At 38.4% G+C, this 13188-nt stretch overlaps 1 protein-coding gene across 3 annotated transcripts in view; it reads left to right on the forward strand.

Annotated features, from left to right (window-relative positions):
• Positions 1 to 546: 546 nt before the first annotated feature.
• LOC146302885 (transcriptional regulator ATRX-like) overlaps positions 547 to 13188 on the forward strand; it is a 97514-nt gene continuing 84872 nt past the window's right edge. For 2 of the 3 annotated variants that reach the window (XM_084697389.1, XM_084697390.1), the window contains exons 1-6: positions 547 to 711; positions 1771 to 1817; positions 7339 to 7385; positions 7484 to 7689; positions 12430 to 12539; positions 12715 to 12782. In XM_084697389.1, coding sequence (XP_084553515.1) covers positions 1776 to 1817; positions 7339 to 7385; positions 7484 to 7689; positions 12430 to 12539; positions 12715 to 12782 — 473 coding nt within the window. In that variant the 5' untranslated portion in view covers positions 547 to 711; positions 1771 to 1775. The remainder of the gene's footprint in view (positions 712 to 1770; positions 1818 to 7338; positions 7386 to 7483; positions 7690 to 12429; positions 12540 to 12714; positions 12783 to 13188) is intronic. The other variant, XM_084697391.1, reaches the window with a different exon arrangement.

Consider the following 13188-nt stretch of genomic DNA (forward strand, 5'->3'; position numbering starts at 1 on the left):
CCTTTTGCCCATGCTGCTCATTCAAATTCTTATTCCTATTTTTATATATATTCAATTTTTTTTATTATAATTATTTTTTAAAGGGTTTAGTTCTTAGAATTAGTTTGTACTTTTTATTTTATTTTACTTAACTTAAGATCCGTATATGTTTATTGTCTGCACCTTCCTGCCACAGTAAATTCCGTGTTTGTGTAACATTGGCCTATTGGCGAATAAACCTGATTCTGATCACGGGATTTATAAACACGAATGGATTTACATAAATCACGATTGAAATATTGGTTTATATGACCTACTACCATTTATAAGAATATAAATCATAATAAATATCTGAGTCTAACCTTCTGAGCAACTGGGACAGAAGGTGATTTACTACTTGATTCAAATTAGTGAATTGGGGGAGGATTATCTCAAATAAATCGACTGATTCATACTGTTAGGGGTGCACCGACAGAGAGAGCTATAGAGCTGCTGGTCGCCGCAAAAAAAAAAAAACATGACCAAATAGCAGCATTAGGAGATACGCGCCATTTTAGTGCAACTACTGCCATCCGGCAAGATGGCGCACTTGCTTTGTCTGTAGGCATTACTGACTGGATGGAAAAATCTCAAAAATTGCAACATCAATGCTTAAGATTAGTTGGACAAATCTCATTTCTGAAACAAGGCGATTATTTTTGTTAAATACGACATGACGACAGAATATAGCAGGTATGAACTATGTGTACAGTAGCGTTTTTTCTTCTTGCAATCGATGCATTGCTAGCCTTTGGCTAGTTTGAGGCTAACACCAGTCTATTGTCGGCAATGGTCGCTAATGCTAGCTAGCCTGGCTATGTATTTAAAGTCTAGCACTATACGTATGTACTTATTATTGTATCTGTGTACCTAGTTATGTAGCTATATGGGTAGGCGAACTCTCAGAGCTTGGTTGACTTCCATTCGAATATATTTCCAATCTATAATAAGCCTAACTATTTCGTGGAAATGTTCGAATGTTTGAGGCGTAGTATTCTCAATTCTTAGCGCGAACGATTGGTTTGCCAAATCGGATGTATGTTATTTTAATATAAGGGATGGGATGATGCAAGCATTTCCATGCATGCCTGTGCATGCGGCATGCGCTGGGGTTGCAAGGTTGCCAGGGCAACGTCTTCTCACTGCATCGCGTGCATGTTAACCTCCCGAGTTTGTAGAATTAGCTAACTAGCTTCCTGTACTGCTTTGCCAATGTGAAAAGGAGCGATAGATAAACTAGTGTTTCTTAGCTAGCTACTTCTATTTCGAAAATTGTGCACAGGTACGCTTGTTGATGTATATATGGTGACTTGCTGTCTTGTGCACGCACTTACTTACATATCTATTTGAATGTTCTTATTAAAAACATTTGTCTTCAGGGTGGTTATAGGGGTGCATGTGCTGTGCTGTGCTACTGTAGCTAACAGACACAAATGAAACATGAGCAGACTGCTGGATTATAGCAATTTATACAGCTAGTTATCTACTTTTTTCCTCCAACAAAATATTTTAAAACACAACAGCACGGAGAACAGAACACCGTGCGGCAATTTTGTGTTGACATCCCACCTAATGACTAGTCAGAACTAGGAAACTCCAGACTTGGGGACCCTTATTATTTTACCAGATATTTGACAAATAACTAGTTACACTTGTGATGCCATTCATTGTAGTTTACCATTGAGATATCAATAAATGGCACAGATCTTGGCATCGCAAATCTTAATATGTATTTTCTGTCCTTATATGCAGGTAAAATGAGTAAAGCTTCAGCTGAAACAGACCAAATGATGGAAGAGGTTAGTCTGTTAGTTTTTTTACAACACAGATGATTTAATTGCAGTTACTACTATGTTCTTGTTGTGATTATTTATTTAGCCTAGTGTATGGATTTGTGATATTTATACATCTTTTTCTTACTCTTTCCTTTGTACTAGTTCTTACTCACTGTGCAATGTTTGCCTATTGTACCACTACCTGGCCACCAAATATGGAAAAAACAAGTCACAAATCATATAATAACATACACTCACAGGGCTTGAAATGAACTTCTTTACTTGGTAGAACTGGTTCTCCAAACTTTGAAAAGTTATGAGCACCAGCTAAAATGTAGGAGCACCCACCAAAAATGTTCATATTGTCTTTTCAGCTAATTTTAACCAATCAAAATCTGCATTAAAGTTAAACACGTAAAGATTAAGTTTAAATGGTTGTTTAATGTTGGATAGAAGGTTAGGCCAATCACTGTATCAGCTCATAGCAGACACTACTGTGCATTAGGCAAATTAGAAAGCGTTTTGTAAAGAAATTGAAACAGACCATAACGATTATTTGCGCTCGCTGAAATGCTCCCTAATATATATTCAGTGTTTTGCCTAGGATTTATTCAGGGAGAATGGTAGACCTAATGTTTGCCTCCCATTCAATGAAAAACACTTGACAGGCCCTGGAAGGCACTGTGAGATACCTCGGAGTGCGAACAGGTAGCCTAACAAGAGAAACTATTTTAGCTATTCTGTGCATTGTGGATGAGCCTGTCAAAATGAAACTAGCTAGCATGACACAGCTAGCACAGTATATGCAATGAAGTACATTCCATTCCCAGCACCACAAATAGGTGAATTAACGCAAATGTAATCACTGCCAGTGGATCTAATCTGCACATCGACAGGGGATTTGGTGTAAATAAAAAGGGCAACGTTGCGCTAACTTAAGTCGCAAATGAATCAAACTTTTTAGGCGACGAGCAAGTAGCCAATTGTCTATGTATGACATTTTTGGGTCAGAATATATAGACTAATATATATATATATATATATATCTATCATATATATATATATATAAAAATATATATCATATATATATAGATATAGATATATATATATAGATACATACATATATATATATATATATATATATATATCAGAGAGATATTCATACTTTTAGGGGGGGCGTAAGGTAGGGCTGGGCAATAAATCGATAAAAATAACTATCGAAGTAATGACTTCACTCGATAAAGATATTGCGACGTTAATTCATTTTCAATAATATCGATAATGTCGATAGAGAATAATTAGGAACAGCAGTCCATTTAATTTCTGTGATTCAGCAGGAAGTTGCGGAGAAATGGTAGCCTACGCTCACTAAAATATACTGAGCACGTCGAGTGGAGTACGTAGCTAATGTTAACAGCGGAAAATTAGTCTTATTGCCGAAAACAGTGGCAGCGATAGCCATGGCGAGGGAGCAACTTTCAATGAAGAAATTGTTGATAAAAAGGGTTAGTCTTGTTCAGTTATTTGGAAATTGTTTGGCTTTTTGAAATCCGACAAAGAGCAGAGCAATGATCGGTGCAAATTGGTGTAGTAAACGAACAGGTGGTTACCAAGTCTGGTAATACGACAAACTGCAAATGTGGACTTCTTGACCTCGACCTACGGTCTCGGTTAACAAATGTTTTAACAAATCTCTGCTTTCAAAGGTATTGGTAGATCTGTCGAAAGTCCATATTCGTTTTTTTATATAATATAACAACACTTAGGAAAATCCCAAATCAAACACGACGAATCTGGTGCAGACGCCATGTTGTCAACATCTCCAAGGCAACCGCTTGCTAGGTCTGTAAAAATAAAGGTTTTGTGGATTTCTTATAACGTCTCTGGACATATAAGAACAGCGTTTTGGTCCAATTATAATACTAATATATATGAAACCTTTTTTACCACCTTAAGCAAAATCACTCGTTTGAACATGCAGAAAGTGTGAGTTTGCGCCAAGGTATTGATAAGTAAGCTATTGATAAAAAGCAAGGTTTTAAAAAGCTTAAGTTACTTGACCCCAGGTACGTGCTCCCTGGCCGCAAACATTTCTCTCACACTGCTCTGCCTAAACCTTATGCCGAGTGTAGGGAAAAAGTTGAAAGGAGGAGACTTATTTAGCTACTACAGATCTGTGGTCTATCGTTAAATTATCGTTATCGAATGTAAATATAAATATCTATATCGATAATTTTTTACCCATATCGCCCAGCCCTAGCATAAGGTCGTTTTGGGGGGGCGGCACGTCCCTCCAAAACAATGGTAGGGGAAACACAATTTTTGGAGCACATGCAACCAAAATGGTTACAATTTCAAGCCCTAACTCATCTTTAAAAGATATTGTGCTTAACGTTTTAAATTACTATAGAGGTACTGAGCATTTGAGATAAATATTTCAAATGTTACTTAAATTCAATATATGGGCCCTGCACTACGAAGCAAGTTCAACACGCCCGGGCTAAATTCTTGTTATCTTGCTTCACTAAAGGCCGATTTAGGGTTCTCCGTTTTCCAAAAAACTGAAACATGGGAACGCCCTCGTCTACGTAGAACACCCTCTCCGAGAGCCCCGAAGAGGTTGACGTGCGCTTCCAGAATTGTTTTCCAAAAAACTGAAACATGGGAACGCCCTCGTTTACGTAGAACACCCTCTCCGAGAGCCCCGAAGAGGTTGACGTGCGCTTCCAGAATTTTCTAACTATCCGTCGTAATTTCTGATAGTTACGGATACCCCGTGATCAACAGGACGAACAGAATCCTTTGACTGCCATTGATGAAGTTTACAATTCATATTTCAGCTAAAGAGTACATGTAAATCAGCATCTGAATTAAAATGTGACGAGAAATGGGCTGTGTAGTTGCTGAAAAGGTGTGTATTTTATTGATGAAACGGCGAACACTCGACAACAACTTCCACACAAAAACGGTTTCTCTAAGGTCGTTTTTGACAAAAAAACGTTGCGCCACCTACTCTTCTGGCGGTGAATTGTTTTAAGCACCCACAGCCTACGGAGAACCATAAACAAAGTTTATCCGTCCGCCCGCCCATCCGTAAACGGAGTCTGAGTAGCATATTGTGGCCTTAAGCCTACCAAACGCAATCGCGCTAAGCAAGATCATAAAAGCGGTTATAAACTGCTTAACCAACCCTCTTCAATGCGAATAAATCACTCGCATATGTCACCAAATTTCATGCTAGGCAACTAAAAAGTATCTTTATTTAGCCAATGGATAGTAAATTGTTCGATTTCACTCGCCAGTGACTAGGTTAAAGGCAAATAATAAGTTTAGCGCAGATTTCAATGACGCACCGTTGCTTGATTGCAAGTTAACATGATTGGCTGCTATGACAACAGACGCACAATTAGTTATTTTCCTGCTGCTCAATAATGAATAATGGAGATTGCCAAAGTAACGCAAAGTCGCTAGATTTGTTGCTCGTCGCTAGATAAGATTTTTTGTCGCAAGGGAAGGTAAAATGCTACACTGCCTCTGTCGCTTTCTCTCACAAAAAGATTGACTTTGTCACTCGTCATGCACAAAGAGATGGATGGAAAAAAGCTACAATTCCAGCAACATACAGACTAATTCAGACAGATAATGTAGTCTATTTTCCAGTTGCATTGTTGATGCATTTCATGAAAAAATTCTGGCGAGTAAAATAAAAAATGTACAAGCCAATGGAGACTCAAGCTTCATTGTGTCCGTAGAGGGTTGTTAACATAACCTAGGTTTCCCCAATTGAGCATGACCTTGTTTGAAGAAATAGGGCAAACTTAAGTAGCACCAAACACCAAAAGTAGCACCAAAAGAACCAAGGGGAACCTTCAATTAAGACATGTTTGTAGGTACCTAGCAAAAAGTAGCATCAACTTTCCTAGACCTGTAGCTCTGGCACTAATGCTGAAGGCTCGCTGATATAGCTGTCGGTACAACGACGTAGGTATAAATCGTTGCTAACGTGTGCTGACGTTGTGACTGTGCGTATGTGAGAAAGATGTGTGACAGAGAGACTGAGGGAGAGCAGGGAAAGGAAATGCAGCTGAACGAATACGCTGTGTGTTTTAACCTGTTAAAAAAATAATTACAAAACGCAATATGTGGCGGCCGGTGTTGATTCTGTAGCGCACTGCCACAAATTAGTCTATGTGTGGGAAACACTGTATTATTACATGGCTGAAGACTCGATTCTGTTGGCCTACAATAAAAATGTCACAATTGTAACCAACCTGGCATATTTGCCTGCATGGCTACACTTTTCCATGCTGCATTTGTTATGTTTAAGTCTCTGTAAACATCGGAAGTTGAGTCATATCAAACTGAACGACAAAGCTCAATGCTCTTCTCCATCTCTGCAATACTGGTTATGTCTTCAATTATGCTGGCAATGAACTGGTTGGAAATTATGAAAGGATCATTGTGCAGTTCTTCAGGGCTGTTGAGATGTTTTCAAATGTAATGTTGAAAAATTCCATAGGCTATGACTGTTAGCATTGTACATTGCATTCAGTGTACCTTTCCCCTAGGATTTTTTTTTGCAGTGGGGGCAGGTCTGTCCGACCCCCAGCCCCCCCCCCCCCTCTCGGCCGAAATATATTTTGGAGTAGGTTAATGTAATACTCTAATAACAAATGTAATATTGCATATATTTTTGTCCTATTTTCCGTAAAGCAATACAGTTAGGCTACTTAAAGTATGTTCTAAATGGCAGAAATATGCTGCCAATTAATAATTGACGTAACAACGTATTGTAAATGGTAAGTAGCCTAGCGTATCGATCAAGGTACTCGAAAGCATGTACACTGTCGGCTTCATTTGATCTTGATAGGCTAAGCATTCTTTAGCAAATAATAACAATATACTTACTATTAATTAAAACTACTTCAGCATAATAACGCACCTAAAATACAAACGTGAGCAAGGGTAGCAATCGCTATCGAATCAACAGGCATGCAATTATGCTAGCAGGGGAAGAATACAAACAACAAAAATTACCAGTTAACTTAACTTTGCAATAACTGTAGACTAATACAATAACAGGCTTTAATGAACTGAAAACACAAGTTATACGACTAACAGTTCTCAAAGATGCACACACGCAATCTTAACTGCGCTGTGAAGCGCATGTCCTTGCTGTTCTCCAACATGCACTCAAACAATCACTGCTGATAGACGGCCTAAAATCTTGTACAGCCCTATTTCTGATACCGTGGCGGCAGAAATTTAGCCGTGGCGGGCCGCCACGACAAAATCAACAGGGGAAACACTGGCATTTTATTAATTTATCTGACACTTGTATTGAAGGCTACATATAAAGTGTTAATAGTACAGCAGGCAAGTAAAAACAAAGGCATTAATACTATCGGATGCTCGTCCATATACCAAACATTATTAAAATACCTTAGAACACATTCTGTATTCTTTCTCTGTGCATGTGTGTGTGTGCATATAACTTTTTTTAAGCTTAAACAATAAGCTTCGGTTTTGCTTGTTGTCCATTCAGCCTGGTAGTTCCAAAGAGGCCACTAGGTCCTCATCCCGATCCAGGAGGTAAGTTTACATACACAATCACTATATATACATGCATGTTTGCATACATACATACTTCATGTCTGTTACAAAATTGATTTTATGCTCTATGTTTACAGGAAGCCTACAACAATAAGTAAGCACATTGGACATAACCAAACAGACACCTCGGATGACAGTGAGAACGAAGAACTGACATCTGACAGCCCCTCTGATGGCAAGCTGGTAGTAAGGCCTGAAACATCAGGAAACGAAAGCAGAGATGACTCTAGATGCAGCAGAGGAGCAATGAAGCTCAGAGTGGATCTTCCACGCAAACGCACAGGTTCGATGGTTCATACTGGAAAGAGTACAAATGTAGTAATGCACAGATCGTTGTATTAGCCTACCTTGAGTTGCTTTTGTACAGTGCCAACAGTATTCATTTAGATGTCCCTATTATCAAAAACTGGCCTAGAAGGGACTTATTTGGCTCACATGCTCATTCGGAGACTATTTCTATAGAAGCCCAGCTTCTTGTCTAGCTTATCCACAGTTAACTACAATGCCAGAGGCCTAATGTATAAAGGCGTGTACGCATGAAAATGGATGCAGAAATGTGTGTACGGGTGTTTCTACACAGTTTCAGATTTATGAAGGAACATGTGGCGTGAGAATCTGCGTACCATCCGCACAAATTAGAACCCATGCGCACGCTATGTTTTGACGTGATACGGCGACAAAGTGACCGAAAGGCGGAGAGAAAGTGCATGCATAACAAATGACAATTTTACTTGATCTACAATGGGAGTAAATTGTATAGGCTATCTACAAATTATGCCAATTATCACATTTTAGCCAGAAAGAAAATGTGTATTTGGGCCACAAATGAGTTACACCAAATGTGATTATGCAATTGGTGTGCAATGCTTTAGTACTTTTGGAGGGCATCACCAATAGGAAAATCAGTAAATTAAGTTCAGTGGAATCTATTGTGACAAATGTGTGATATCGGTCGCGTACGCAGTGTTCATTCATTTGAGAAAAAACAGTTTTGTCTGTATGCATACTTTTACGGATTAATTTACGCAGTCTGATACATTTGGCCTCAAGTATCTCTGTGTGTTAAAGGTTTTTGTGGCACAATTATCTTGAGAAATGGGCACTGTATGAAGTAAAAAATCTGCCATGACCCAAGGGCATCATGAGTGGCATGAGTGATGGATAAAAATGCCAAGAAAGTAAAAAGTGTTGTTTCAGTGAATCACTTCTACGGTTGCATATTTTGTGCATTTTCCTTAAAGGCAGCATAGACAAGTTTTTGCAAACCTAGCCATTTTAAAGGTTTGAAAGGAATAAAACCAAAATATCCCACCCTCTCCCTTGAAAGCCACTCCTCCAAAACACATGAACGCACTGCCTGGCTACTGCTGGGAGGAAGTTTGATAAGTAGCCCGTCCAATCATTGCATTTGGTTTGAATGTCATTGAATCCTTAGTGCCGATCCAACCTTAATGATTGGTCATGATTATTACAGTCAAATTTGAACAGCATCTTTATGAAGCTGCTGATTTACAACATTTTGCATTCGGACTGGATTCAAAGAACTGTATTCTTGTCTGGGTGGGAAAGCCTCTTAAGCAGTATTTTATCATAAGTTGGCTGTGGGAGCAAATTACCTTTGAGCCCACATTTGCAATGTCATTTCAAAGTTTAGAGATTTCTTAAAGATTATTATTTACATTAGTTTTATATTGTAATAGCTTATTGGTAACCATAATATTTAATGAAACATCTGTTTAATTGGGCGTTTCATAACATTCGGTTATGCCTATTCAATAAATATAGGCTAGATGTTTTTTTAAGATGGTAAATGTGTACTGTCACATTAAGGTGTGGGTTTGTGGTTGCCCTCGGTTTGTTTTAATGTTTCAGTGTCAAATCAAAGAGTTGGTATCATGGTTCTCATTGGTTGGAGACTAGGTATGGGCCGGTTACCGCTTTCAAGGTATACCGCGGTTTGAAAAAGTCACGGTTTTAATACCTCTTTAATTTTCTGTTATATTATTGCTACGGTATTAGCAGTTTAAGATGTTTTTTGTCTCGTCAAAGATGGAAAGTACAGGAATCCCTCAGGTTTTACGCACCCTCCGGTTGCAACAAGTTAAGAGAGTTAGCGTGTTTAGCACTGGTGAAATACACTTAACAGTACTGTTAGCATGCTACTGACTGAGGCAGATAACACAGCTAATTCACTAGCTAGCATCAGCTAGTTTCACGTTAGCCTATGTTCTACCAGAGCCATAGAAAAATATTTTTCTGGGGAAGTCCAGCCTCAGTCATTACGCTACTACAGCAGTGTTTCCCACAGATTAGAAAGCAATTTGTGTTGGTGGTGGGGGGGTCGCCCTGTGTCTGACCGGGGGGAGTTCAAAGTAATTCCTTCGTTAATAATTCGATACACAGTACTTTATTATACTACCGTAATTTTCGGACTATAAACTGCATCTTTTTTCCCATTTTTCGACCCTGCGGCTTATTTAACGGTGCTGCTAATCTATAGATTTTTACGTTCAATTGTTTACGGACACTAAGATATCAGTAAATTTTTGCTTCAAAATATATAAATATTCAAATATGTGCACACTTTTTAAATGTTTTTCAAAAATAGCCAAAGCTAAGTGGTTAAATGATTGTGATGCTATTAACTAATTTTGCTGGGGAACCCCTAGCACTCCCTCAAGGACCAGTGGTTGAATACCACTGGCATGAGAAACTTTGGCATGAGAAACTTGAAATGTGTTGGAGGGCCGCATCAACAATAACTTGAACTTAATTCTGCTCACTATTCATTTTCCCCCATTGTAAAAAGCAGTGAAGTATATTTTATATGTATGTTGATTAGCTGCTACTGGTTATCAGAAGAATAAGGATATTCTGTAAATATTTATATAAATATTTTACATGTTGGTCAACTAGGAAAAGACTATCGAAGTAACGTAAAAACTAAAACAATCATTACATCGGTGTTTCATTTTATTTGTAACTAGTTAATCTTCACAAACACTGAAAAGTTGTTTTGCAGTAGGCTATGTTAAAGATATGCAATTGATCAACTTTATACAAAAAGCAATACTTTTTTTCCCAGTTAATTTTGTTTTGGAGAGGAATCCAGTGGGCTTGAACAAGTGCATCGAAATCTGTCTGAATGTCTGAGGTGGATATGCGAAAGACAGCTGACAGTTTATGATCCGGGGTCTTCAATTTAACTAGCAAACCATTAACCATCAGCCCACTGAATCAGTCAAGTTATTATATCCCCGTTATTTTTATTTTTATTTTTTGTCCCTTAGTGCCGATTCAAATTATTCCTTCAACACAGCGACCTGTTCTCCAAAACTAAGAACACAGCTTTGACCACAGTAAACAGATACTTAGAAGTCCATGTCTTGTTAAAAACTCTACATTCTGTATCAACCTTTCATTTTTCATTTTTGAGGGCTAACCAACAGCTAACCCTCCTGTCGGTGAGGTTGCGCAAGCGCACATTTGTAAATTGCCTGATCACTAGTCTTTAAGGACTACATATTTACTACAGCTCAACAACATTTTCAGAGGCAAAGACCCACCCCATCTCTGTGTCTGATTAGTTTAGACCACGATATGATCCAACCATGAGTGTGAGTTCCGTCAAAGAAGAAACAAAAGCTTCGTTCTTGGAGAGGCAGCAGAGGTTAGGTGCACCAGTGCGACCTAGGAAAATTGTTGTCGCACCCGTACAAATTTTGGTTGCATATGCGACCAAATTGGTCTCACTCTAGAGCCCTGTAATGTGTGCTGACGTTGTGACTGTGTATGTATGTGAGAGAGACGTGTGAGTGACAGAGATATGGAGGGAGAGCAGGGAAAGAAAATGCAGCTGAACAAATACGCTGCTTGTTTTAAATAGTGTAATAAAAAATTATAACGAAACGCAATATGTAGCGCCCGGTGTTGATTCTGTGGCGCACCGCCACAAATTAGTCTGTGTGGAAAACACTGTACATGTCTCTCAAATCTCCCGCATTTGCTGTGAGACTCACACATTTCAACCATCTCTCACACTGAGAAGTGCAGATGTCTGGTGAGTTGATAGTTGTCTCGAGTTATACAGAGTTAAAAACCATACAATAGGAAACATGGTATGAATTTAAATTTGGGCCTACATTTAGCTGGTTTCACGTATATACATTTATTTAAGTCTTCCACTGTGTGTGTGTGTGTGTGTGTGTGTATTAGTTAAAGTAAAACAATAATTATGTATTTTTCTTTTTAGGAAAAAAGAAAACAACAACTAAGAATTGAACTATTTAACTTGACATGTTTACTGCTGTTCAAATAATAATATATGTTGCTTAAAAATCAAATATATTGTGTTCAACAAAAATATTTTAGAAATGTAATCGCAATACTGTGAAACCGTGGTATTTATCACTTACTAGGTGACGTCAAGTAAGTTTGAGGGTTCAGGGCTTTAGGGGGGTCATTGGGATTGGGCCTTAGTATCATAATACTCTTCAATTTGTCAAAAAATGATACATTCAAGTTGAATATAAGAATATTCATAGTTAAATACATTAAGCTAGTATAACAATACGAGTCTAACATAATGTTATATTGAATAAAGCTCAAAACTTTCGCGCTCAAATTAATGCTCCAAAATGTTACTTGCATGCTCGCATTACTTGATGAAGCCCCTATCTACACCCACATCAAAACGATACTTTGACCTAGGTTTGGGCTAAGCCCCTAATGTTTAGAACGTCTGGCTCCGCCCCTGCCTACCACCACAAATAGAATCGATTTCTGTGGGAAACACTGCAGCATATAGACAGATCCCCGGCAGTTAATTAAGGCATTTGAGTTTTTAATAGTAGTAGTTGGCATTCATGTTGTATTAATAGTAGTAGTTGGCATTTATGTTGTATTATGGCAGGAAGTAGCGAGTAACAGATGTATTTTGCACTTGAAACCTTGTGTTCATTTACAAGTATCAGGTATGGTGCCACTGGCAGTTTTCACACCATTGCTCTTTGTGCACTCACAGACGAATCCTTGCAGGAGAGAGTAAATTGTACTGCCTGCGGACAGCAAGTGAACCATTTCCAGCGCAACTCCGTCTATGAGCACCCCATGCTTAAAGTGCTCATTTGCAAGGTAATCAGGTTTGGGCTAAGCTTCTTGCATCATTAGAGGGATGGCTGTATGGGAAAATTGAAAAATGCATGGTTATTCATCAAAAAAACAAATTATAATAGAGTATTGTTTGTTTGTTGCATTCCTGATGTTGATGTATGCCTAAGATTAAAATGCCATTATTCCTCTACTCCAGTCATGCTACAAATATTACACAAGCGATGACATCAGCAGAGACACAGATGGCATGGATGAGCAATGCAGGTAGGAAATAAAAAATCTCAGATGTTCAGCAAAGATTGAGCAAGAAGCTCTCAGGGCCCTAATTTCTGGTTCAAGATGCAAGCAGAGGTGCATGGCACAAGTTCATGGCACAAGTTCACGGCACAAGTGAATCTAAGGTATGGCCAATACTTTTTTAAGGTATTGGGCGCAATGGCGCACAGTTAAAATTCCCAAAATGTAGTCAAATTCAGTTCAAATTTTAAAATAATCGAAATGAGGGGTGTGGACTTCAGATCCAGCCATCAAAGAAGCACCCCTCATTTTCCTTAAAAGTAGCGCGCTTCTCACCGGCTGAGATAGGAAAGCTTCTCCAAGGAAGAATGTGTCGTTCATACACATGCATATATTTTGTTATGTGATGGAAAATGGTTAATGACAGTAATCA

The sequence above is a fragment of the Hypomesus nipponensis genome, chromosome 1 (genome assembly GCF_054491055.1).
Source record: "Hypomesus nipponensis isolate SF chromosome 1, ASM5449105v1, whole genome shotgun sequence".
Taxonomy (NCBI): Eukaryota; Metazoa; Chordata; class Actinopteri; order Osmeriformes; family Osmeridae; genus Hypomesus; species Hypomesus nipponensis.